This window comes from Quercus robur, chromosome 5 (assembly GCF_932294415.1).
Source record: "Quercus robur chromosome 5, dhQueRobu3.1, whole genome shotgun sequence".
Classification (NCBI taxonomy): domain Eukaryota; kingdom Viridiplantae; phylum Streptophyta; class Magnoliopsida; order Fagales; family Fagaceae; genus Quercus; species Quercus robur.
Window position 1 is genome coordinate 48556075 of NC_065538.1, and position 26460 is coordinate 48582534.

General features: G+C 34.6%; 3 protein-coding genes across 4 annotated transcripts; all 3 read left to right on the plus strand.

Moving 5' to 3' along the window:
• The first annotated feature begins 1624 nt into the window (after positions 1-1624).
• LOC126728291 (uncharacterized) lies at positions 1625-3259 on the plus strand. Its single transcript, XM_050434142.1, has one exon. The coding sequence runs from the start codon at positions 1625-1627 to the stop codon at positions 3257-3259; it is 1635 nt and encodes a 544-aa protein (XP_050290099.1).
• A 706-nt stretch (positions 3260-3965) lies between these two features.
• Positions 3966-4607, plus strand: LOC126728292 (uncharacterized). The gene has a single exon (XM_050434143.1). The coding sequence runs from the start codon at positions 3966-3968 to the stop codon at positions 4605-4607; it is 642 nt and encodes a 213-aa protein (XP_050290100.1).
• An 11433-nt stretch (positions 4608-16040) lies between these two features.
• Positions 16041-20047, plus strand: LOC126726180 (probable inactive dual specificity protein phosphatase-like At4g18593). 2 transcript variants are annotated; one of them, XM_050431315.1, is made up of 3 exons: positions 16041-16226; positions 19244-19589; positions 19672-20047. In XM_050431315.1, the coding sequence occupies exons 2-3, from the start codon at positions 19280-19282 to the stop codon at positions 19824-19826; spliced, it is 465 nt and encodes a 154-aa protein (XP_050287272.1). In that variant the 5' UTR covers positions 16041-16226; positions 19244-19279; the 3' UTR covers positions 19827-20047. The 2 variants fall into 2 exon arrangements, with proteins under 2 accessions (XP_050287272.1, XP_050287273.1); XM_050431316.1 differs by lacking the exon at positions 16041-16226 and adding an exon at positions 16955-17055.
• The last annotated feature ends 6413 nt before the right edge of the window (positions 20048-26460 follow it).

The window sequence follows — 26460 nt, forward strand, 5'->3', positions numbered from 1 at the left end:
ACACACAAAAGAATTTAATTAAAAGAATGGATGAATGCTTAGTGATAATTATGATTATTAAATTATTTTTTAAAATTGATACCAAGGTTATACATAAAAATAATAAATAATAAATAATAAAAAACTGAAAGTATTAAAACCATAAATTTCTTTAGTATGGGTCATATATTTGGGGTTAGTGAAAATTGGGGAGAAACGGAGGGTAAATTGAAATTTGGGTTTGCACATGGTCGAGTACAAACCTTTGCATTATGTATGCCGATTGGTAGATGAATACCAAGTCCATAGGTAGGGGTGTTAATTCGGGTTAGCGTGTCGGGTTCGTGTTGTGTTGAGGTAGGGGTATTCGACTAAATGGCTCAACCCTAACCCGACCCATTTAATAATCGTGTCATGATCCTTTAACCCTAACCTGACCTATTAATAAGGCGGGTTAATCTAACCTAACCCATTTGATACGCTTAATAAAAGAGTTGTGTTGGGTTGACACGAATGTAACACAACCCATTTCAACCTGCATAATATTAAATATAACATCCATCTAGAAATAATTTTTTTTACATCCCAAAAAACAGTGCATGTACTTAAAGTCTTCAATCCACATTTAAAATAATATAGTTCAACAAAAACATAACATTCATCTAGAAATAAGTTCTTTACACTCCAAAAGAAGTGCATACACTTCAATCCAAATTCAAAATAACAAAGTTTAACAAAAATAAAATAACATAGTTCAACAAAAATATAATATCCTTGGAATGCCAAATGCAAAGTTCTATGCCAAAAAAAAACAGTATTAGTAGTTCTAGGGTCTGTAAAGTTTCAATTTCCAATTATATCCCTTGTAAATTGTTGTAATTACTCACTTTTCTTTTCAAATTTAAAATATATGTTGGATATGTAAGGTATTTGACAAATCTAAAATAAAAAAAATATTTATTTGTTATACGAGTTAAATGAGTTGTGTTAAGTAGGTCATTTCGGATTGACACAATTAAATGGGCGTGTCAAACGTGTCTATTGCGGGTTACGCAGGTTGACCCGCTTATGACACGTTTCTTATCGTGTCGCTTTCGGGTTGATCCATTTATGACCCAAACCCATTAAGGCCTAACCCTAACCCGAAAAAACCCATGTCGGGTTCGTGTTGTGTTCGCGGGTTGGGTCGAACATTGACACCCCTACCAATTATGAATCGCTAGGCATGATACAGTGAGGAAAAAAATCGATGCTATTGTTTGGCTGACGCCAAAGTCATTGGCTAAAAACATCCAAATTCTTCCTAATTTTTCTTGAGGAATCTTAAATTTTTTTTTTTTATGTGTTATTTTGTTAATCTTGCAAGATTGCTTTCTTGAACATTTCTTATTTTTGTTTGTTGAATCTGAATTAATTTTTTTTTTAATCTTTTCTTCTTTTTAACCAATTAATTACAGGAGAATGAGAATTTTATTTGAAAAGAATGGTAAAAGTGGAAATACACAAAATTTTCAATTTTTTTTTTTTTCAAATTTTGTTAGTGCATTCAACATTCCTAACCTATCAGGAGGTGAGTAAAGTTTATATTGAAAAAAATATGGAAGTGAGCCAATCCAACATATAAGTATAACCAATCACTCTAGGAATGCAACCACGCACGCTCTCTAGAGAGGAAGAGGCAGAACTGGCTCGGAGCAAGAAGAAGGTGAAGGACTATCATCATGCAGAGTTTAATGTTGGCTCAAGGGAAAGCTCTCCAGCTCCGGGGCAGCAAAATACTGGCTCCTTTGCCAAAGCCTCCTTCAAGGAGAAGCTTGTGGGTGAAATGCCAGGGGCTTATGTGAATGCTTTTGACTTTGAGAGTCTTATGGAGGAGGATGAGATCTCTGATGGTGAGGGTAGCGAGTCTAACAGTCGGATTCCAGAAGGATGGGTCACTGTCAAACTGATGAAGGAAACAAAACGGCGCATTAGAGGTCCATTGTCGAAAGCTATTATAGTCAAGCTGGTTGGAAGAACAATCAGCCTCACCTACATGCGTACCAAGCTTAACCAAATGTGGAGACCATCGACTAGGATGGATTGTGAGGATCTTGGGTATGGATTTTTTCTGGTTAGATTTTTTGCCAAGGAAGATCTAGATAATGTCTTAAGGAGAGGGCCATGGTTCTTGGGTGACCATTTTCTTTCTATTAGAGCATGGGAACCTTTCTTTAAGCCTTCAACGGCGAATGTCTCCCTCATTGCAGTTTGGATTCATCTATGTGAACTTCCCTTTAAGCTGTATGAAGCAGAGGTGCTAAAGCAGATTGGAGAGTCCATTGGCAAGGTTCTGAGAATAGATTCCCATACGGCCATGAAGGCTCGTGGCAAATATGCTAGATTGTGCATTCAAATTGATATTAATAAACCTTTGGTGAACACCATCCTTATTGGATGGTTTGAGCAAGCTATGACCTATGAGGGCATACAAAGCTTATGTTTTTCCTGTGGTAGACTTGGGCACAAGGTGGAAGCATGCCCCTACACCATTCGTAAGGGGAAAGAGCAAGTGGTTTCGGAAGAGGAGGTGTTGGCTGGCCGAGATGCTACATCATGTGAGACGTATGATAGTCATTCCGTAACGGTTAATAGGGAAAGGACTGAGGTGAGAGAAGACACGAAGGTGGATGGTCAGTATGGACCGTGGATGGTGGTGAGTAGAAGGACAAATGGGCGAAAGGGAACAAAACCAAATTTCAGTACAGAGCGTACTGGAATTTCTGGCCGGGCTGGTGCTGCCCAACTACCTCCGAAAAATCCGGATTGGAGAGGCACGTCGTCTAATAGTACTGACCATTCTCAGAGCATGCTACGCAGGGGCTCTTTGCATGGCGCTGGGGACCACACCAAAAGGACGGAAGCATTCTGGTCACCCAAAAATTCTGGCCTGGGCCTCATGGACCAAATAGATAACTCCAAAATGGACCCAACGAGTAGCTCCTTGTTGGCAAAAGAGACCAGTGACTTTCACTCAGGTATTGGGCCTTCAAAAAGCCTGAAATCTCAAGCCCAAGCCCCTAAAAAGCACCCCTCCTCTATTAAAGGGAAAAAAGCCCTCGCCAGAGGAGTACGTCTTTCTTCATACATTACCAGCGACGGCAACAATGGGGAAAAATTCTCAAATGCCAAACCCGCAGCCCCATCTCCTTCCCATGCCCATACACGGTCTAAGGAGTCGTCAGCTGGTCTGGATCCTTCTTTCAAGTTCACGACTTCGTCCTGTGAGAGTTTTGAGTAGAGGAGCGATTGGATCGACCCACCGGGTGACCAGCAAGCTAGCGCCGTGTGTCCCGGAGCTTTAACCACCAACTGTGAGGATGTAGAAGGTGATCTCAACACCCTTCAATCCAGCGCCGTTGATCATAGTATAGCCACAAGTGCGGGTGTTGGGGAAGGAAATGCCGAGGGTTTCTCAAGTCCTCGCTCTGAAGATGGATCAATTTATGAAGACTTGGGAATTGATTGTATGGTATCGGAGGAAGGGAATGGAGTCCCTCCTTCCGATTGATTTGTTGTCTCCATTTCTGTTAATTGTTACCATGAATATTCTGATTTGGAATAGTAGAGGAGCATTAAAACCCGCTTTCTAGACATATGTTCATGAGTTAACTCGGCAACATGATCCGGCTATTTTTGTAGTGATAGAGACTAAATTAGGTGGTAGCAAAGCCAAGGAAATCACAGATAGGCTGCCTTTTGATGGAGCCATTCATACGGAGACAATTGGTTTCACTGGTGGGTTGTGGTTGCTGTGGAACGAGGATCAAGTGGTGATTCAGGAGCTAGCTAAAACTGAGCAAGAAATTCATGTAGAAGTAAAGGTACATGCCTCAAATCTCTCTTGGATTTTCTCTGCTATTTATGCTAGTCCTAGGAATGAAGAGAGATGTGTTCTCTAGAGCAATTTATGTAAGGTTGCAGATTTACATAATAAGCCATGGATTATGGCAGGCGATTTTAATGAACCTCTGGTGCAAGAGGATATATTTGGAGGCAGGGGTGTTAGTGTGAATCGGTCTCTGGCCTTTAAAGATTGCTTAGATTTATGCAATATGGTTGATATGGGTTTTAATGGTCCAAGGTATACCTGGATTAACAAACGGGATATTAACAATCTCATTTTGGAAAGAATTGATAGATTTTTCATGAACCCGAAGTGGTGTGTTCTTTATCCTGATGCAAAAGTTTCTCATCTGCCCCGTTGCCATTCTGATCATTGCCCGGTTCTAATGGAGACCATTCCGGGTAGAGGGGTTCGTCTCAACAGACCCTTTAGATTTCAAGAATTCTGGTTGTCGGACCTATCCTTTCCCAATATAGTTTCCAGTGCCTGGAGTAGGGATAGGAACTTAGCTGAGTCTATTAAGGTTTTTTCTAAGGAAGCTACCATCTGGAATAGGGATCATTTTAAGAATATCCACCAGAAGAAGAGGAGAATCATGGCTAGAATCTATGGTGCCCAAAAAGCTCTCTCCATCTGTCCAAGCTCCTCCCTCATTAATCTTGAGAACCAGCTACAGCAGGATCTGGAGGTTGTGTTAGACCAGGAGAGGGATCTTTGGATGTTGAAATCCAGAATTAACTAGTTGGTCCAGGGAGACCACAATACAGCTTTTTATCATGTATCTACCTTAGCTAGAAGGAAAAGGAACCATATTGCCTCAGTCAAAGACGAGAGGGGTTTGTGGTTATCTGATGAGAGTGAAGTCATGGAGCACTTTAGAAGTGGTTTTGTTTCCCTATACACCACTTCTCTTGAGGCAGCCTTTCGGGTTCCAAGCCATGATGTTTCCTGGCAGATTCATTTGTCTGAGCAAGCTAAGGCATCAATTGGTGCCATGGTCACCATGGAAGAAATTAAAGATTCTCTATGGTCCATGAAACCGTATAAGGCTCCGGGTCTAGATGGTCTTCATGCAAGTTTCTTCCATCATTTCTGGCTTGTAGTTGGGGATTCTGTTAAGGAGGAAGTTATGAGAGCTTTCACTGAGAGAAAGGTTCCCAATTATCTGAACAAAACCCTCATTGTGCTCATTCCCAAAATCCAAGGCCTTGAAACCATTGGAAATTATAGACCAATTAGTCTCTATAATACTATCTACAAGATCATCTCCAAGATTATTATTACTCGAATCAGACCACATTTGGAGCAACTTGTCTCGCCTTATCAAACGGCTTTTGTGCCGGGTAGAAGAGGAGCTGATAATGTTATTATTGTTCAAGAGTTGATTCATACCATTGGTAGAACCAAAGGCAACAAGGGGTATATGGCTTTCAAGATTGACCTTGAAAAAGCTTATGACAAAATTGAATGGAGCTTCATTAGGGAAATGCTTCTCAAGTTTAACTTCCCTATGAACCTTATTGATATTATTATGAGCTGCGTTTCCTCGGTGTCGACATCTCTTCTCTTTAATGGTGGCTGCCTTGACTCCTTTTGCCCCACTCGAGGTATTAGACAAGGGGACCCCCTGTCGCCTTACCTCTTCATTTTGTGTATGGAGTTTCTGGGTCACTTGATTCAAGAGAAATGTGACACCAAGCTCTGGTTGCCAGTGAAAGCTTCTAGGAGTGGGCCTTCCTTCTCACACTTATTTTTCGCGGATGACTTGGTCCTTTTTGCTAGAGCAGATTCAGTTAACTGTCAGGCCATAAAGGATGTCCTTCATGAGTTTTGCTTGAGATCTAGGCAGAGCGTGAGCGAAGCCAAGTCTCATGTGTTCTTCTCCCCCAATGTAGAGCCGGATCAAAGAGACATCCTCTCTAGTATTCTTGGGTTTTACTCAACCCCTAACCTTGGCAAGTACCTGGGGTTTCCCTTGAAGCATTCAGGTGACCGAAAGCATGATTTTGATTTCGTCCTTGATAGAGTCAAGAAAAAGTTGGCAAGGTTGAAAGCTAACTTACTCTCTATGGCTGGCTGAGTGGTTCTCATTCATGCCTCCTCCTCAACCATCCCAAACTATGTGATGTAATATGCTCCTCTTCCTAGTAAAATTCTTAAGGGTATTGACAGGGTCAATAGGAATTTCCTTTGGGGCTCAATGGATCATGCTAAGAAGATGCATTGGGTTAATTAGGCTGAAGTGACAAAACCAAAGGAGGCAAGAGGTTTGGGTTTGCAATCTGCTAAAGGTAGAAACACGGCTCTCCTAGCCAAGCTCAATTGGAGATTTCATACAGAGAGGAATGCACCATGGGCTAAGGTTCTCAAGTTTAAATACTGCACTAGACAAAGAATTAATTCTAGGAATGAAGCGAAACTCCCTATGTCTCCGGTTTGGAAAGAGATGAAAAGGGGCGAGGTAGTCTTCAAAAAAGGAGTAAAATGGATTCTAGGCCATGAAAGCTGTCTAAATTTCTGGTCTGATTGTTGGTCTAACATTGGTCCTATTAGGCCTCATATCCAAGGCCCGCTCCCGCAAGACTTTGTTAACTTGCAAGTCAAAGATGTGCTCTCTCCAGTCAGATGGGACTAGTCTAATATCCCTTTTGAGCTACCCCCTGAAGTTAAAGCTGACATTCAAGATGTCCCCATTCCTATTGTGACTAGGTGCAATGATAAAATGGCTTGGAAGTTCTCCCCTAGAGGGGATTTTGATATGAGGAGTGCCTATAGCCTTGCCATTAACTCTTCAGGCAATGAGTCTTTCTCTGGTTCTTGGATTTGGAAGCTTCCATCCCTGCCTAGAATTCAAATGTTTATTTGGAAGTGCATGCAAAAGAGCATAGGTGTGAAGGAATGCTTAGCAAATAGAGGTATCCCTCTAGAAACCACCTGCCCTCTATGCCACTCAAAAGCTGAATCTATCTTACATGCCCTTCGGGATTATAGCTTGGTTAAACCCATATGGTACCAAATGGGAACACATTGCTTGTACTCCAATTTTTTCTCCCAAGACATCAGAGAATGGTTAATCACTAATTGTAGGCTCAAGTCTTCCCAGAATGGAGTGGGCATCCCCTAGTATGTGCTCTTTTCTTTTACTCTCTGGTTGGTTTGGAAGCAGCGGAACCATATTGTCTTTACTAACAAGGGAGTAAACCCAAATTTATGCAAATCTATTGCCTTACATGCCTCAGAATTTTTCTTGTGTGCTTCTCAACCGAGGCGGCACAATCGGATGGTTATTAAACAAATTAGATGGGAGAAGCCAGATCAGGGGTGGTGGAAACTCAACACTGATGGGTCTTAGGTTGCAGCTTTGGGATCGGCAGCAGGGGGTGGTTTGATTAGAGATAGCAAGGGCAATTGGGTGACCAGCTTTACAAGAAAACTAGGGAATGCTAACAGCTTCACTGCGGAAGTTTGGGCTCTCCGTGATAGCTTGATGTTGTGCATTCAAAAGAAGATTCCAGCTGTTATTGTCAAGATGGATGCAAAGGCTTTGGTTGATGCGTTGAACAATCCTTCTTACCGAAACTCAGTGATCTCTCCTATTTTTGAAGACTGCAAAAATCTGATTCTGCAGATCCCTCAAGTTCGTATTAAACATGTCTACTGTGAGACAAATAAATGCGCCGACTGGTTAGCTAATTCTGGCCATTCTCAATCTTTAGATTTTATTATTCACTCTGTTCCTCCCGTGAGCTTAATCCCCTCTGTTGAGGTTGATTGTCATGGTACTTGGTGTAACAGGCGTTGTCCTGAATTTTCCTTTCCTTGTTAGTTGAATATTACTTCCAGTTTACCAAAATATATATATATATATATATATATATATATATGGAAGTTTGTGTACAATATGAAACACAGAAGAGGTTATTATATTTCAATAAAACTTAAAAGGGGCACAATGCAAATTTTTAATTAAAAGTTAAGGTGCATTTAATACATTTTGCAAGTTGAATTAAATTTGATGAGTAATGTTACAGTCACAAACTATTTTACAACATTTTTATAAACTATTGATGTGGCAAATTCTTACTAGTTCTAATATGGATCCACCGCTAACATCACATTTTTGTTTATCAATAATTATTTAAAGAGTAATGCTACAGCCACAAACTATTTTATAACATTTTTACAAAATGTTGACGTGACCAATCTCTTATTGGTTTTTATTTAGGCCCACCATTAATTAATTTTTCATTTACCAATAATCACTCACCATATTAGCAATTTGTAAATTTTTTTTGTCATATAATTTGTATCTCTAGCATTATTCTTATTTGAAAAATGCTAAAACTACATCAGTAGTTTGTAAAAATGTTGTAAAATAGTTTATGCTTGTAGCATTACTTATTTGATATGTATACTACAACTTGGCAACATCTGACTATAAAAGTAGAAGGAAAATAGATACAAGTATAACCAAAAATCTTTGATAAGCACAAGAAACATGAAACCAGAGATAATATCCCATTTTTTTTGCTTTTTGCTAGTACTTCTCATAGCCTTTGACCTAAGGTAGTTCCTTTTCATGGATACCCTCTCGATTTAGAACTCACTATGTAAGAATCGTCAACAACTTCACTGACGAAACCATTGAGTACCACTGTAAATCTCGAGATGATGATTTAGGCCAAAGAATTCTTCAACCCAAAGAAGAGTGGGAATTTTCCTTCAAAATCAATTTTGGTGGCACAACTCGTTTTTATTGCTACTTTTGGTACCAGAACTTCAATGCTTCTTTTGATGTATTTGATGCAGACGTGGATGAGGATTTAGACTGTGGTGGAGACCACTGCATTTGGACCGCACAAAAAGATGGATTCTACTTATTACAAATAAAACGTAATGAAAATGTAAAGAAGTATGATTGGAAGAAAGAGATATAAAGGCGATTAAAATTTTACCTATCCAAATAAATAAAAATTAAGAATTTGATGAAGCAAAATTTATATGAATTTTGTGTCGTACCTAAAGTGTTAGTCTCATGACATCAATATCGGCTCGGCTATTCTCTTTGTTTTTATTTACTTTCTTAAGAAATTTACCCTTTCCTTAAATGAGATCTGCTTACTATTGTTCAATATTCATGTTCTTGTAATTTCAACCGACAACAAAGTCACATCTAGACCTTACTAGTAAGAATATTTGTGGATTTCATATATGTAGAAGAATCTACTATAAAGCTGAAAAACGTAGATCTTTATGTACTTTTTCTTAGGGAAGATATCAAGGAGTTGCTTTGGAGGACATGTACGGTATTTTGTCATCCAACTTTGGGTTTCATAAGTGGACTTGCAAATGGTCAAGGAATAGTTGCAAGCACAAGAGAGCCAATAAGATCATGACATGTTCAACTGCAATAAATTGAATAATCGATATATATATATATATATATATATATTTTTGTGAAAGTTTCAACCTATAGCATAGATTCTTGATGATGATTTTTTATTATTAGACCAAGACACCAATTGATTTTTTATGTGGACAGTGATTGAATTCCAAATTTCTTATTCAACTATTAAAAATTTTATCAATTAAACTAAATGAAACCCATACCAAATAATAAATACTAATTTTCTGGACGGTCATATTTAATAGATTTAAAAGTTACAATTTACTTATAGGAAAAAAAAATCACCAATTTCATCTAGCTCAACCATATTGTTTATTTGGTGTCCAAATTTAAATAAATAAACTCATTAACCTTGTAGAAAAATCATCTTGTAGCCCTTACGAATCAAGTTCCCTTTTTTTTTTCCAAAAAAAGGTAATCTCCAAAATTATTATTTTTAGAACCCAAAGTATCATATGACAAATTTGCAATAACCCACAATATTTGTGTGGGAGAGATTATTGTCTAAAAAAAGCATATTTTCATTCATCAAAATTTTTATCTGTTCTCTAAATCACTTCTTTCTTTTATTGTTTTACCCCTTTATTCTTCAACACTCCTCTTACTTAAGAGATTTTGACTCAATAAAAATGAAGTGAGAGGGAAGATGATTTTTTATGTTATTATCTTGTATTTGAGTCAAGGATTTTGATAGTAAATCTGAGTGTAGTGTGAAGCTAGTGTTATTTTACTGCTGGAGTAGAAATATGAGGTTTCAAATAAGGTATTAAATTTAAATGTTGATTGGGGAAAAAAAAAAAGAACTCATTTTTCCAAAGATTGAATGGTGATTAAGAAATTTGACCAATAAAAATCTCTATATTGCACTTTGCACCTACTCATCCCTAAGTTCACATGGTCACTTGTGACATGTCAAGCTCATACATGCGGCTTTTACATGGAATACTAAGAGCTGCTATGACATACTTTTTGCCCTCCAAAGGACAAAACCGAAACTTACCCCCACGAAATTCAATGGGTTCAGACCATGAAAAAAACTTGGAGACAAATCATGTTTACTTGCTATCGGTGAAGCAATTTCTTTAACGAGTGTTTGATTGGAGGTGAAATAGGGTGGTTAAAAAAATTTGGAGAAAAAATGGGAAGAAAATTTTTTTGAAGTGTGTTTGATTGGGTAGAGAGGAAAGAAAATAAATGTTGAAACCTGGGTGTTCTCTCTGCAGGCCTGCCAAAAAGTTTTCTCCCAAAATGGAGAGAAAACCGAAGGGCCAAATTTTTTCTATCTTTCTTTCTTTTTATTTTCTTTTCATTTCCTGGGCACGTTGCCTCTACCATTTTTCTTTTTCTTTTTTTTTCTTTTCCTTTTCTGGGAACGTTGTCTCTCCCAATTTTCTTTTGCTTTCCTACATTGCCTTCTTCCTTTTTTTTTTTCTTTTTTTTTAACTAGACATGATTTTTAGTTTTTAATAAATTGGGTGATTGCTTTTTTTTTTTTTTTTGGTTGTTTGTCACTTTTTTGTTTTAATTGGTCATCATGTTTTAACTAAAGTATATGAGTAAATTTATACTAACTCACTTTTTTTCATCCTTTCACTTTTCCACTCCCAACCAAACAAATATGAGAGAAATTAAAATTTTTTCTATCCTTCCACTTTTCCATCATTCCACTATTTTCTAACCTCTCACTTTTCCACCCCTCCAACTAAACGAACCCTTAGAGTACTTGTCCTTGATGTTTTTGTCTGTACCAAATGTTGCTTCTCTTTGGCTTGGTGTTCTCAAGTAAAGAAAATATTGATAAAATGTCCAACCCCTTTTCAAGTGATACTTCATTTTGATCTTCACTGGTCACGGATGATGAGAAATTCCTTTCTCTCTTAAGTTCCGGCCATCACTTTTCAAAATTTTAGCCAAATGACAAAATTTAGGTATAGTACTTTAGATGCTGTATTTTAGGTTTCCCTCTTAAGATTCAATCATATGGTTACTTAACTAAAAAAATACACTTCCACCCCATAAGGAAAAAACCACATGGTAGAATCTTAAGAGAATAACTTAAATAGCAACACCTAAGTACTATATCTAAGCCTTGCCCTTAGCCAAATACCTACGTTTTCTTCTTTATTTGCTAAAGAGGAGAAACCAACGTGATGTGGCGTGAAAATGAGATGATGGCAAATCTAAATATTTCCAATAAAAAAAGAAGAAGAATTTTTTCTCACTTTCCTTAAATAAATTTTTTTTTTTAATCTCATTAATGGGAAAATTATAAATAAACCATTTTAAAAAAGTTTTGGCACTATTTTTATGGAAAATATAAAAACTATCAAAAAAATTAATTGTTTTTTTTTTCTCATAAAAAAGTTTCTAAAAATAACCCTAAGGATATTCATTAACTTTTCCAAAATTTAGATACATATAAATATATATATATATATATATATATATAGGGGTATTAGGCTCAGGAGCTCATTATTTATGTATATAATGGGCCTAAGATCCAAGCCAAGGACTGGAAGGCGTCCAAGGAGGGTAAACATTGTCAAGAGAGCCCATGTTAGCAAATAAAGAAGTCAATTTTGATCATAACAGCCTAGGGGGTTGTGTCGAGGATGAATGCCTCCTCGGCTAACCAAAGTCAAGGTTCGTAGAGATGGTCTACCGTCCGAGTGAATGTTCCAGGAAGTTCTGTTGGCACGGATAAGTATTACAGAAACAAAGGACATAATGGAGTCCTAAAATATCTAAGGAGAAAGCTGCAACCACCGCATTAAATACTCTGCAGCAAACTCTCTGGCCGCATTAAGGTGGAGGTGATACCTGAACAATGGTTTTGAGCCTTGCAGCTAGTACCTAAAGACTTCAGGAGGGGGCTGATGGGACAGGTATCAAGCACCCACCATCTGGTTTGTACGTGGAGGGTAGAGATGAAAAGGGAAAAGATTATAAAAGGAGAGTGGAGCAATGAGAGAGAGGATCGGAAATTTGTAAGAGAAAGCACTATAGCAACTTGAACCATATCTGTAACCATTTTCAATCAATATGTACTAGAACGGACTTCCTCGGATTGTGATGAGGATAAATTTACTTAGATAACTCCAGTCCATTTCTATTTGATTATCTTTTAAAATCCATTTTAACTGTTATCCCATTTATTAAAGCCTAATTGTTCAACCCACTCGCTACAAATTCATTGTACTGGGCTTATTGGGCTTGGATCCAATCATACTTTGGGTTTATGGCTAAAAACGCGTCCTTACAATATATATATAAAGAGCCTAATTGTTGTCCATTTAATGTTTTTATTTTAAAAAGCTTGGGTCTTTAAAGAATATGTGTAGGCTACATGACCTTGTAGTTTAGAAGGCTAAATAATTCGATTGGCTTATATTTGGGCATTTCCTCCAATTTTGTGTAAATATGAGATGTTATTGGGAAAGCCTATTATGTGAGGAATGAGAGAAATGATGTGGGCCATGAGACTTGATTCATTGAAGAAAATATATGGGTTTGAGTCTAATGTGTGATACAAGAGACACACGAGCTATAAGCCTATTTCATGATATAGATTTCCTACTTGCTTCATTTTCGGAGATGTTTGTCTGCTTCATTCTTTTTTCCCGTATTTTTTAATTCTTTGAATAGATTATCTCTTTGTCATAAGGTAGGTAGACCACATAATTCATATATTCCTTGTGCAAGCTGTGACTTTTTTTTATTCTTTGCCTGGCACATCAGTTTAAAGGGGTTCTATCAATAAAGAAGATTAAGGCAAGCATGGCAGTTGTGAATTCCATGTATTTGTAAGATATAGCATGTTGTCTGGGTGCCAAGGAAGCAGGTACGGAGCTATTGTTGAAGGTGGGGGGCAATGGCCCCCAGATTTTTTTAAAAAAAATGCTAGTATATATATAATATACTACTTTTAGCAATTTGTTTCAATAAAATTGCACTTTACCCACTCAACAATATTATTGATATTTTTAAAAGCTATAAAAAAAAATTCCCAAGCCCAAATAACACCCCCAAAACAAACACACCAAAAAAAAAAAAAAAAAAAAAAAAAAAAAAAAAAAATTCTTAGCCAATTCTAACTAGCCTAGGATGGTTTTAAAACCAGTACGGTGAAAGAACCGAAAAATGAATTCATTATCGGTTTTTTGATCAACTGGGTTCTAACCGGTGGTCGAACTAGTGATGTCATAAATAATTTAATTATTAATTTTAAAATAAAATATATATACTTTAAGTTTTTAACTAAAAATATTCAAGTTAAACATATATAAAATTTAAAAAATAATATGAGTTTAGTTTTCATGTATTAAATTTAGGAAATAAAAATAACGAAATCCACAACTCATATATAAAAGTTTATAACTATTAAGAATCAAATTAACAATATAATATATATATATATATATATATTTATATTTATTATATATTTAATACTTATATATATACTAAGTACTAACATGGCCTTCTTCTTCTTTTTTTCTTGTTTTTTTTACCGTTCACTTATTTTTAATGAGTTATCCTGTAAAAGTTACTTTGCTTCTTTTACTATCTCATCAATACATGTACCACATTCTTTCTCTAGGAGTAGATTTTTTAACAATTACTTTTACTTATGGTTTTCACATTCTCACAGCCACACACACATTCCAATTATGTAAAAGTAAGCCCTACATGACTCTAAGAGGTGGAGACAAGACATTGAAAAAGAAAAAAGAAACACTCTCAGGAATTTTTTTAAAAATAACTATAAAACCCAAATTGTATTATTAGTTAGGCAACGTTTGAAACTAATTTCGTTTCTAACAATTCGAGTCCGGAGGACTCGATTTTGGGGAGCTGAGATGTCCACGTAGGCCTGGAAATCAAGTTCATTGGACTCGATTTCTATACATGGAAATCGAGTCTAACGGACTCGGTTTCTGTACATGGAAATCGAGTCTAATGGACTTAATTTTCATTCATGGAAATCGAGCCCAAAGTACTCGGTTTTCTTCGTTCAGCCGGACATGAACTCACCAAGGAAGAGAACACTCACATGCTTTGTTTTACTCTCCACAAAACAGAGCATGTGAGTAGAGATTAAGAAAATAAGAAGAGTGGTGGCACATGTGAGTAGAGATTAAGAAAATAAGAAGAGTGGTGGCTAACAGAGCATGTAGGTGTTGCTTGCTTTGTTTTATCCAACATGTCGTCCCTAAGGAATGCTGTTAATAAATGAGCTCATAAGGAGCGAGCTCAACCGTAAGTCTCACCAGAAGTAATAATTTCTTTTTATATTGTACCCTTTCAAATATATATAAATATTTTTTCATTTTCATATCCAGACATGCAAGGAAAAAATTCAGGCTTCTTGAAAAACACAAGGACTATGTTAAGCGTGCACAAGCATTTCACAAAAAGGAGGATACTTTGCGGGTAAGTGTTCTTGCTTCTTGTTTAGCTGGTAATCAAACTCTCAAATACATAATGGGGTTGTTTTGTAAATGGGTTTTTTTTTTTTGCTCTACAGAAAGTTAAGGAGAAAGCAGCTTTTAGAAACCCAAATGAATTTTACTTCAAAATTATCAAAACAAGAACTGTTGATGGAGTCCATAAATTAGAGTAATAATATTTGAATGGGATTTTGATAAGAAGAAAACCGCTTTGTTAGCCACCACTCTTCTTATTTTCTTAATCTCTACTCACATGCTCTGTTTTGTGGAGAGTAAAATAGAGCATGTGAGTGTTCATGTGAGTGTTGCTGAACGAAGAAAACCGAGTACTCTGAGCTCGATCTCCATGAACAAAAATCGAGTCCATTAGACTCGATTTCCATGTACAGAAACCGAGTCCAATAGACTCAATTTCCAGGCCTACGTGGACATCTCAGCTCCCCAAAATCGAGTCCTCTGGACTCGAATTGTTAGAAACGAAATTAGTTTCAAATGTTGCCTAACTAATAATATAGTTTGGGTTTTATAGTTTTTTTTTTTTTAAATCCAACACTCTCATAAGTACTCAACCTACCTCACTTTTTTCAAACTCTCATTTCTCCTTCCATATCTCTTTTTGTTTTAAACGGTGACTCTTGAAGTCTCTCAAACTCTCAGAGTCTCTCATGTTTCTCAAGTCTGCTACAAATTTCAAAATAAAAAATTTTCAATAAGTTGAAGCTGCTAAGGTAATCCACGACCCAGCTAAAAAATAATCGAATATCACATTTCAATTTCTAGTTCTTTACCTCATTCTATCTTTCTCTGTCTCTCTTTTTGAAGTCTTTGCATTTTCATGGTCTTGGATCATCATTCTTATAGTTTTTCATGGTGTATTCGAGAAAAAAAATGCTTTTTTTTTTTTGGTCTTTCTGCTAGAAAATGCAAGAGTTTCGACGTATTCTTTAGAACTGGTTCAACCATACTGGCTTCCCGATTTCTACGATTAACCGGCTGATTCCCAATTAATTTCGGTTTTTTATTCTTTTTCGGTTTTTAATCATAACCGGATCGATCAGTGACCGGTTTTCAATTGAAACGATCAAACCGTCCTATCAGTTTAATTTTTAAAACTATGAATATAATATACTATTTTTAACAATTTGTTTCCATAAAAATTGCACTCTACCCCTAATAATAATATTATTAATATTTTTAAAAACTATAAAAAAAAAAAACAAAAGATATTAGCCCAAACCCAAATAACACCCCCAAAACAAACACACGCACTTCTCCAAAAAAAAAAAACAAACAAACACACGCAAGACACCCAAAAAAAAAAAAAAAAAAAAAAAAAAAAAAACCTAACTTGCTAAATACTAGGACCTGGGAGTGGGCGGGGTGGGGCAGACGGCAGCGGAAGCAAACCAAACCAAAGCAGAGCAGAGCAGAGCAGAAGCAAAGTCGCAGACCAGATCAGCACCACGCCGCCGCCGCCACCAGTCCACCGCAGCACCACCCAAATTTGGTATTTATATCTAATCTCTCTTTTTTTGGATGATAATATTTTATTCCTTTCATATATGAATCTCTAGAGACTAGTGCTTGGTTGATTTGATGATATGAGTTGTGAAAATAAAAAAGAGAGGCAATGAGGTAGAGATAAGATTGAGAGTTCCACACTCTCCGAAATTAGAACAGTGGTGTGTTTGGTATCGTTGTTCTATTGTTTGTATTTTTTGAAAATACGGATGTCTGTAAAAAAGTGTGTAAAAATATGTATAATGTTGTGTAAAAATAGCTTATGCCATAGCCTATGTGAGGTTGTTTTTGTCCAAGTGACTAGTTTCTATTAAAAAATTACAGATGTTTTATTTTTTAAAATAATTAAAGAGATTATGGATTTATTTTGAATTCACTTATTTTACTAAAATTAAAAATTTTTTACTGAAAATACTGTAGATAAAAGTAAAAGTTAACTGAAATAGTATAGTGAAATTCAAAAATAATACCAAAAAGTACAATAAACTCATAAATAGTAGGAAAAATAAACTGAATAGTAAAATAAACTGACTTTTTAATTTTTGCCAAACACACTATTTGTAATTTTGAAATTTATTGGTTAGTTGTTGAGTACTTGTGTTGTGTGCACAGTGCTTGTGTGTATTTGTCTTTGTTGATGGTTGGAATTTCATAATTTTTTTTTTTGTTTATACTTTTGCCCCCTAACTCCAGTCCTGGTTTCATCCCTGCAAGGAAGGATAAGAAAATGAGGGTAAAAAGTTTCAAATACTTGTGCCACATTGAAATAAGCCTTTGCAGAAGATGTTTCCCACTATCCAATTGATTGATTGGAGGTAAGTTCTATGAATGGGTGCCAATGAACTGTGGAACTTAGTACATAAGAATGGGTGGAGGGTGAGGTTCTGGGTTTAAAAACAAAAATTTCTAGAGTGAATGTGTAACTTACCAATTATATAAAGAAAAAATAAGTTGATTTGGTTTTGCCTCTTCCTTGTAGAAAGACGATTAAACAATTCCCAATCATGGGCCTTATATGAATAGGTGTTTCTAATGCAAAGAAGGAGGAGATGTTAGCATATCTAAATTAGCCATGGCAAGTAGGAAATCTTTCATCCAATTTCCTTCATTGTCTGTTAGGTCTTTGGTTCTCACCAAATAGAAATCTTTGCTTATGAAAGTTCTTCGGACATCTCTAGCATTATGGTGTAGTTGATATCTAAGATTAGATGTCCTTCATTTATAATTTTTAATAGGCATGGCAGAATCAATTTATCACCATATATTTTGTTCACAGTTGGTCCCAATCTTAGAAAAGGAGGAGGGATGTGATAGGTTGATGACCAGCATGAAATTTAGTCACTATTATTATGAATGGATTTTTTTTTTTTTTTTTTGATAAATAATAAAGATATATATTGAAGAAAACTACCTTATGCAGAAAAACATAAGGCAGAGAGAAAAATACAAAGGGAAAAGAAAGAGAAAAAAGAAAAAGAAAGGAAAAGATACTAAATACACAGGAGAGAGCTAAGGAACATAGGGAGAGAATCACTAGAGGTGAGTCCCCAAGCCCTAAACCAGTCAAAGGATTTTTTAAGGCTTTGTTGTTACTGTATAAGGACTGATTTCATTGGAAGATGAGGACAAAGGATTTATCATTGAAAGATCAAGCCTATTTAGATAATCCAGTTAGCGGCTACCTTTTCATGGCATGGTATCTACTGAAGGATGAGAGTTTAATGTCTTTTATGAATTGGATGCATCATTGCTCCTAATTTACCAGGTTCATTGGGATTAGAAGGTTGCCTGGGGAAAAGTTGCATTTGTCCAACAAAGGCAATTAAATTTTCTGTCTACTTTCACCAAATTTTGAGTTTTGATAAAGGAGTTAAGACATTGTAACATCCATGAGTAGTAGGTAGCACCAATTGATGTATTATGAGGGGAAATAATCTTAAGATAGTTGGCAATATGCAAAAAATGCAACACTCAAAAGGAATGCGTGAATTTGTTGAAGTGAATTGATAGTAGCTGCTCGGTGTAAAGCTGAAACAAAATGAATATGAGTTGAAGTTGTCTAAAGGTAAAAAGGAAGCTCAAAATGAATGTGGGTTAGGCCATGACCAAACATGATTGCCAAGGATCAGATCAAGGTCATGGCCTTAGATAGGGTTAGCCAATCCTAAGTGGTTAGAATGAAAGCTTTGTTAAGCATTTTGAAGTTTCCTTTGAAAATTAAGCTTTCTTAAAGATATAATCTTGGGCGTGAGGTATTTCCGTATTTGATTTCCTGCATTTTGTTTCTATTTCTCTGTGATTTTTTATTTGTATTTGTTTCAAGTACAGTTTGTTCATCATCGTGAACATGATGTACTTTTTTATTAATGAAAATATCTATTACCTATCAAAAAATAAATTGTAGCAAATAACAGGTGCAGGAGGTTTATTTGTTTTTTCACTTTGTTTTGGGTGGCTAGGTAAGGGGAGATGCAACGTCTTGTGCATGGATGATTTTCCGTGTTTCATGTGGACATGCTTCTGAGCTTGAGTCTATTTCCTTGCATTATTTTCTTATTGAATCAGCTGTGTATTTTGTTATGGTTACCCTTCAAAATAAACTTGCTTTTTGCCTCTAATAGTTTTATGCATGGGACTACAACTGTTATCTCCATGAACTGGTTTCTACTTAAGATGTAGTGATCTATGAACATACAAGACTCACTTCACTAGCATAAGTTCTTGACAGTTGAATTAATGTCTCAAGTTCCATGATTTGAGATATTTCTTACTGTATGAATTTCATAATTGGTCTCTTGCCTTTCCTTGGGGCCCCATCTTATGGTTAAATTGGTGAATTATCTATGGTTTTAAACTTAAAAATGAGTGTCAGGTCAAAATCTCCGAGCATGAATTTAGTATATGATCCTATCTATTTTGCTCTTAGTATACAGTCTTAACTAATTAAGAAGTCTTAGGAATGGTTTTCTAAATATGTTTTTCTCTCTCTTTGGGTATTGACAGTGCATAGGGCAAGGAACATCTGATAAGCATTAGCAAATGGCTACTTTTAGTAACTGCAATTTGGAATCTATCCAAAAACCTCAAGAAACATCTGATGATAATCATATGCCAATGGATGCTGTTGGTAACTCTAATTTGGAACCCGTCCAAAAGCCTCAAGTCATATACCGCTGTAAGAAATGTCGGAGAATAGTTGCTGTACATGAGAACTTAGTTCCTCATGAGCGTGGTAAGGGAGAATCATGCTTTAAATGGCAAAAGAGAAGCAGTGATGCCTTGAAAAAGGAAAAGGAACCTGTTGAGTGCACCTCCATTTTTGTAGAGCCAATGAAATGGATGGAAACAGGTGATTTTTAAGTTCTTATCCTAATTTATTTCTGGACATATACATGTTCATAAAATAATAACACGGTTTTGGAATTGGCCAGTACAAGAAGGTAATGTTCAAGAGAGACTTCTGTGCATGGGCTGCAATGCCCGCTTGGGTTACTTCAACTGGGCAGGTATGCAATGCAGCTGTGGAGCTTGGGTAAATCCTGCATTTCAACTTCACAAAAGCCGACTAGATGAGTGCTATCTATGAAACAAGCCACTCTTATGGCTTTACAGCATAGTGGAAAATTCTAGTTATTATGTAAGTGAGAGAGGTTTGAGCTTTTGTTTTGTTGTTAGTTGCATATAGTTCATGAAAATAACTTCTTTTTTTCTTCTTTTTGTTTGCGATAGTTTATGAAAGCTTGGTATGTCCATTCCTCGATAAATACTTGCTACTTGAGTGGAAATATGCTAGAATTGGTGATTAAATTGTTGAGAGTAATTACTTTCTAGTAGAGTATAAGAGGAGAGAGAGTCTGATTGGTCACAATAACAAGAGAGAGTGATTAAAACATGTGTTTTTTATTTTTACAACCCATGAACGGTAGGGTTGTATATATACAACCTTACTGTTTTTAGTTAGCAAAAAAATTTAGGTATCCATATTGGTTGGTAAAATAGCAACTGGAGGGGTTTTTACACCTCCAATACTAATGCTCTTAGGTCCATGTTCTCTCCATCTAAGTTTTAGGTCTATCTTTATTCTATCTAGGTTTTGAGCCTATTGTTATATTATTTAGGGGCCGTAGGCTTATATTCATGTTGCCTGGGATTGTTTATCACCTGTCTTGTTTTTTTGTCTTAGCCCTAGAGCCATTTTGACTTGTGTAGGGGCATTAGACATATATCTTATCAAGTCGGTAGTGGAGCTTTGGCTGATATAATTAATTTCTTCTCTTGCCTATTTCATAAATGCAAAACCTTCATCATAGTTTCGTTGAAAATCCTATGTAATTCGCATACCACCGAGAGTTTACAATGTCAAATTTGTATGCTCCCATCGAGAGAGAGATGTGGATTATAACAATGGAAATTGCACAAAATCAACATGAATCCTTTGTTTTAAAAAAATTCCCCTTATGGCATAAATACCCTATATTGTATTTAGGTAATTAAGTTTGGTTTAAGAAGTATTGACGCGGATATTGATACAAACATGCAATTATGTATTACAATTGTAAAAAATTTAGACCACCACCAATTGTGGATATCTCGATTAATTAAAATATGTTTTAGGTATGTTTTTATTTAGTTATTGCATATTTTATAATTATTTAAAGTTTTCAAAATAATTAGTGTAAATTTTTTTTAAGTATTTTTAAAATAAATTATATGTTTTAATAAGAAAAATATTTATTTTTCTCCCAACATATCAATACATTGAGAACATGTAGGAGTATTCATGCTGTCACACATGAGGGCCTTATGCACGTTGAGTTACTGGGTCCTTCTTACAAGTCAGTCCTTCAAAGACTTTTGTTCTACATTTTCAAAATACTTTCACAACAAATACTATATGTGGCATGTTGTTATTTATGGTTAAAAAAATAATTTAAATTATGAATTCAAATTAAAACTAGCAACAACTTGTCACAAAAAATTTGATGTCAAATACTCACTTTATTGTCTTTAGACCAACTATAATTCAATTTATACTCCACTACACGCTATCAACTTTTTTTAAAAATTAAAAAAAAAAAAAAAAAAAAACTCTAAATATTAATGGCAAAAATATACTTTTGATCACTACATTTTGGGCTACTTTCATTTTAATCCCCACCTTTTTTTTTTTTTTTTTTTTCTCAAATGCAGTCCCTAAATTTTTTTTTTTTTAAATTCCCATTTTAACCCCTACCGTCGTTTTACTAACGGAAATTGCTTACTTTGCAAAAGAAGTACATTGTTGGTACACTAAATACTGGTGTAGCCATTAAAATAATAGTAAAATTTTTTAATTAACATTAAAAAAAAAAGTCCATTTCATCATTTAAATAAATAAATAAAACCACATTAGAAAAAAAAATTTTAATTTGAATTTCTAATTTTAAAAAATAAAAATATTATAATTAAATTATTTTTTTTTATTCCTTTCATTATTTTGTGGGAAGAACATGTTCATATTTGTTGTGTTCTTTCCCAGAACATGACTCATTCTTAGCAAATTAATTATTATTTTCTTGTTTTTTTTTTTTTTTTGTACTTTCTTTATAACCAAACACATCAAAACTTAGATCAATAAAAATTAAACAAAATAGCATTTTATTAAGCATTTTTTTGGAACCAAACGCAAAAAAAATTTCATTCACAAACCCATAAAATTCTCACACACTAAAAAGAAAAACTTCAACCCCAAAACTTCCTTATCAAACCGGTTCCCCAACCCTTTTAAAACATTCTCAAACCTTCCTCTCTCTCTCTTCCAAAACTCTTAGATCTTTCTCTAACTTCATAGCAGAAAGCTTCGAGCTCTACCTCCTTCGCTCATCACCGCCTCCACCACCACAACCAGCGGTGGTGCTTTCTTTTCTTTCTCTAATCAACCCACTCTCTCTCTTTCTATCTCTCGATTTCACCCAAACCTTGACCCAAATGTCTCAAACTCCGCCTCTCCGGTCCTAAAAAGCTAATGCCATGGCCTCCAATGTAAATGGTTTCCTCTTCAATCATCCTATTACATACCTCACTTCTCTCAAACTAGAATTCACTTTTCTCTCCCTATTTGAAGATTTCAAACCCTAAGGCTCTCACTCCCTCTCTTCGATCTGGTTTCTTATGAGGTTCTCTCTCTTTCATCTCTCTATCTCTTAGCTTGGTGGTGGAGATCACAATGGTGATAGGTGGTGGTAGATTCCAATGGTGGGTTTATGGGTTGTGATTTTTATTGATCTAGGTTTATGGGTTTGTAGCAGATTCTGATGGTGGAGATCGGTGGGATTTGGAGGAAGGTTCATTTCAAGAATGGTGAGATTTGTGGTTTTGGTAGTTGGTGTTGATTTTGTGAATAAAGAGGATGCAAATTTGTTGATTTTGGTTGTTGTATGTTGGTATTTTCCTTATGATTTTTGATTCATTTTAGATTTAGAGACTTGGAGTATGATTTTTTTTATTCATTTTAGATTTATCTTTTGGTTGGAGTTACATAAAAGAATGTATAGATTTTCTTGTCGGCTTGAATTTTTATGTTCGGTTGCCAAGAAAGTGCAAGAAAAAACAAGAAATTTTGATAAATTCTTACAATTTTAATCTCAACTTTTAAAATTGAAAAATTATTATTATTTCTTATTTTTTAAAAACATATAATTACAGAAAAAACAAGAAATTTTGATAAATTCTTACAATTTTAATCTCAACTTTTAAAATTGAAAAATTATTATTATTTCTTATTTTTTTTAAACATATAATTACTGACATGGCGCAAAATTGAGAATCCAATTAAAATTTAATTATATTTTCTCTAAACTTTGGCTATATATATATATATATATATATCAATCAGACTTGTTTATACCTCTTTATTGATAAAATATTCTTGCCAGAATCAGCATGCTATTATCAATATAAATGATTTGCTTACCAATATCACCATTGTTGATTTTGATAAGAACAAGAATTCAATTCCAACATATTCATAAGCGCATGTAACGGATACTGCTTTTTATATGTGTTGGAATGTCTTTAAGCAAGTTTAGTCAAATCATGACTCTTGAGGCTTATAACTTGAAGTTCACTTTTGATAATTCTAATTGTATTTCCTTGACATAATTTTTCTTTTCAAATAAGACATTTTGAATTTAATAATGCTCTCAAGTGCAAAATTGTTGCAAAGTAATAACTAGATAAGTTTGAGGTCGAATCCACAAGAAAAAAGAGTTGAATAGCAAACCATAAGATGAAATAAAATTTAAAATAATAAAATTCAATTGAAGAGAAATTTTGATGGCTTAGTAAAAGAAATTTAAATTGAGGAAACATAACAATATTTTAAGGCATTAAGGTTTAGGGATCCATACACAACACATCTATTCATAGTCTTAACAATATTTATTTTATAAATCAACTAAAATTTACATGAATAACGATATTAGTAAGATAATTACGCAATAAGAACTCAAGAATTAATTTTCTAATTAAGGTAGTTTTATAAATTTGATTGATTTTAGGTAAAAAAAAAAAAAAAACTAGTGAATTAATTTGCAAATAAATCAAAAAATTATACAAAGCTAAACACTTTCCTAAATAAGTAAATCAATAGAAAACACAAGAACATAAACAACATTGCATTAAAACCATAAAATTATTGTTAAGAACATACCAATAAATGGTTGGGTTTTACCCCTTGCCTTAGCAAGCCTTCTAGCAAGCCATTACATCAAAAAAATAAAATAAAAAACCTAATTTTCATTCTAAGCCCACTATCCTTTGAATTTTGCACTAAATAGACTTTAAATAGGCCAAGAAATCCTATTACAAGTTGGATTCACATTTGCTTCTCAAAAAAAAAAAAAGTTGGATTCACATTTGGAGAAAATTTCTGGTTTTCAGGCTTCATTTAACCTATGATTTTGGTCCATTTTAAGTCTAAATTCTAAGTTTTGGTAAACTACGAAGTTGTAGCCCTTTGGTTAGCTTTCCAGCCTAACTTAAATCACCACAATTGGATATTTGAGTTGAAAGTTACGCGCAAAATAGTAAAATACTACAAGTTGGATGGCTGGAAAGTTAATCCGAATTGGACTTGAATTTGGTTCAAATTTCCTTTGATTCCTTACTCTAATTGGACTCCAATTTATAATTAGGTGGACCTTCTTTAATTTCATTATGGCACTTGTAAAAATAAGGTCCATTAGCCTTCTCTTTTGCACAAATTTGTTCATATCTTTCTTGCTACATTTAATTCCATTCTTCTATAATAATAGAAACTTATTCATGCATCAAAATTCATTTTAGGCACAAAATTAATTATCTAACATTATTCTAAAACTAAATATAAAATGCATGAATTAACACAAAATAAGGATAATGCTTTCTAATAATGATGTAATTATATAAAAATGCAAAATTAAGCTATTATCAATAGAGATTCTAGAAAAATTTTATTTATTTTCTATAATTTAGAAATTATACTATAATTGCAACCTAGTGTAAAAAACTTTAAAACCCACATGGCGCAATCAATATCCATTCAAGTTTTCTTTTCGGATTAATTTGTCTTTTTTTATAACTAAGAAATTAATTAAAAAATAGAATTGAAGAATAAAATAATTAAAAGTGTAAGACTCCGGAATTGAAAACATAATAAAGTATGAACATATCATATTATATATATATATAAATGTAGGGACTAGGGCCCAAAGTAGCGTATTGGACCTTGGGCCTTGTTCGAGGACATAGACAAGTCTGAGGAGGAACGAATAGCTACTAAGGAGTTCCCCGTCGAAATCTCACAAGTGAGGTATGAATAGAAGGATATTCGAGGAGGAATACCTCCTCAGACACGACAAATGTAGTCCAAGTATGTACTAAATGTGCCCTGTGAATGTATGAGAAGGAAGGAAACTCAAAATATCTAAGGAAAAGCTGCTACCACCGCATTAAATACATTGCAGCTATTTTTTCTGGCCGCATTTATGTAGAGAATACCTCTGAACAGTGCTGCCTTGGCTACCACAACTCACAGAAGGCTGAAAGGGGTGTCTAATGGGACTGGTACTTAAGTGGGGATTCAAATGATCAACAAGTGTAGGATCAGGATGATCCAAGAGCAGCTATATAAAGTGAAAGACCCTCCATGAGAAAGGGACAAAAAAAGGGAGAGAAGAAAAAGAGAGAGCAATCTAAATTATTCTAAATGGACATGGTATCCAAGTTTAACCTCCTCGAACTGGAAGTTTATTAATATCAACATCCTTGGTTCGTGTTTAAACGCCATATAATTCAATATTTGCCGTTATCCAATTCATTAAGACCAAGTTCTTTGACCCATTCTCTACAAATTCATTGTATTGGACTCATAGGACCAAGATTCCATACATTTTGGGCTTGGGCCTCAAACCGTGACCCTACAATAAACATATGTATTATTTACAAAATTAACTAATAGTAGTCACAACATATCATATTCACAATAAATAATAATTAAGAAGTGTGTCAAATACACTTGCATTTGTATGATCATAAAATCGCAACTTATCAACAAAAAGGGCACAAGCGCCTGCAATGGGCTTTAGGTTTCCACAAATTCGTGAGAAGTACGCCTTGGCTTAAGGTGGACCATGACAAAGGGTATAAATGGAATCGCTATCTAGATTAGGTCTAGGAACCGTAAATATAGCGTCATTGTGGAAGGATTGATCTTTACCAGAACACGTGTCTGGAGTTAGGGATAGAACCAGGATTCAAACTTGGGGGGGGGGGGGGGGAGTTCTTTGTTTAAGAATTTTAAAAAGTTGGAATATTAATACTAGAGGTTGACAACGATGCATTATTAGCATTAATTTTTTAAATTTTTTTTGTATTTTTTGTATTTTTTTAAATCAATAATAGATATTTATAATTAAGAGTTTTGTAAGTCAATTGGCATGTCTTGATATTTTCAAGGTTTGACTGAGATTAGACCAATTCTTTATTTGATCTACATTATAATTTTTTTTTAAATCTATTTATTCTTTTCACATAATTCTATATGTAATAACTTCATGATGCTATATATAAAAGATTCTAAAAAAAAAAAAAATACAAGAACTATAGTTAAAAGTTCAAATTCATATCTAGTATTACATTAATAAAATAACTAAAATAATGGTTAATTAACATCATGCACTAATATTCAGCGAAAAAAATGG

What these genes read in the sequence shown, in the direction of transcription:
- LOC126728291 (XM_050434142.1), top strand. Translation starts at nt 1,625, where the DNA reads ATGCAACCACGCACGCTCTCTAGAGAGGAAGAGGCAGAACTGGCTCGG.
- LOC126728292 (XM_050434143.1), top strand. Translation starts at nt 3,966, where the DNA reads ATGGCAGGCGATTTTAATGAACCTCTGGTGCAAGAGGATATATTTGGA.
- LOC126726180 (XM_050431315.1), top strand. Translation starts at nt 19,280, where the DNA reads ATGGCTACTTTTAGTAACTGCAATTTGGAATCTATCCAAAAACCTCAA. An exon ending in AATGAAATGGATGGAAACAG is followed by an intron (nt 19,590 to 19,671) that starts GTGATTTTTAAG and finishes GGAATTGGCCAG; the next exon opens with TACAAGAAGGTAATGTTCAA.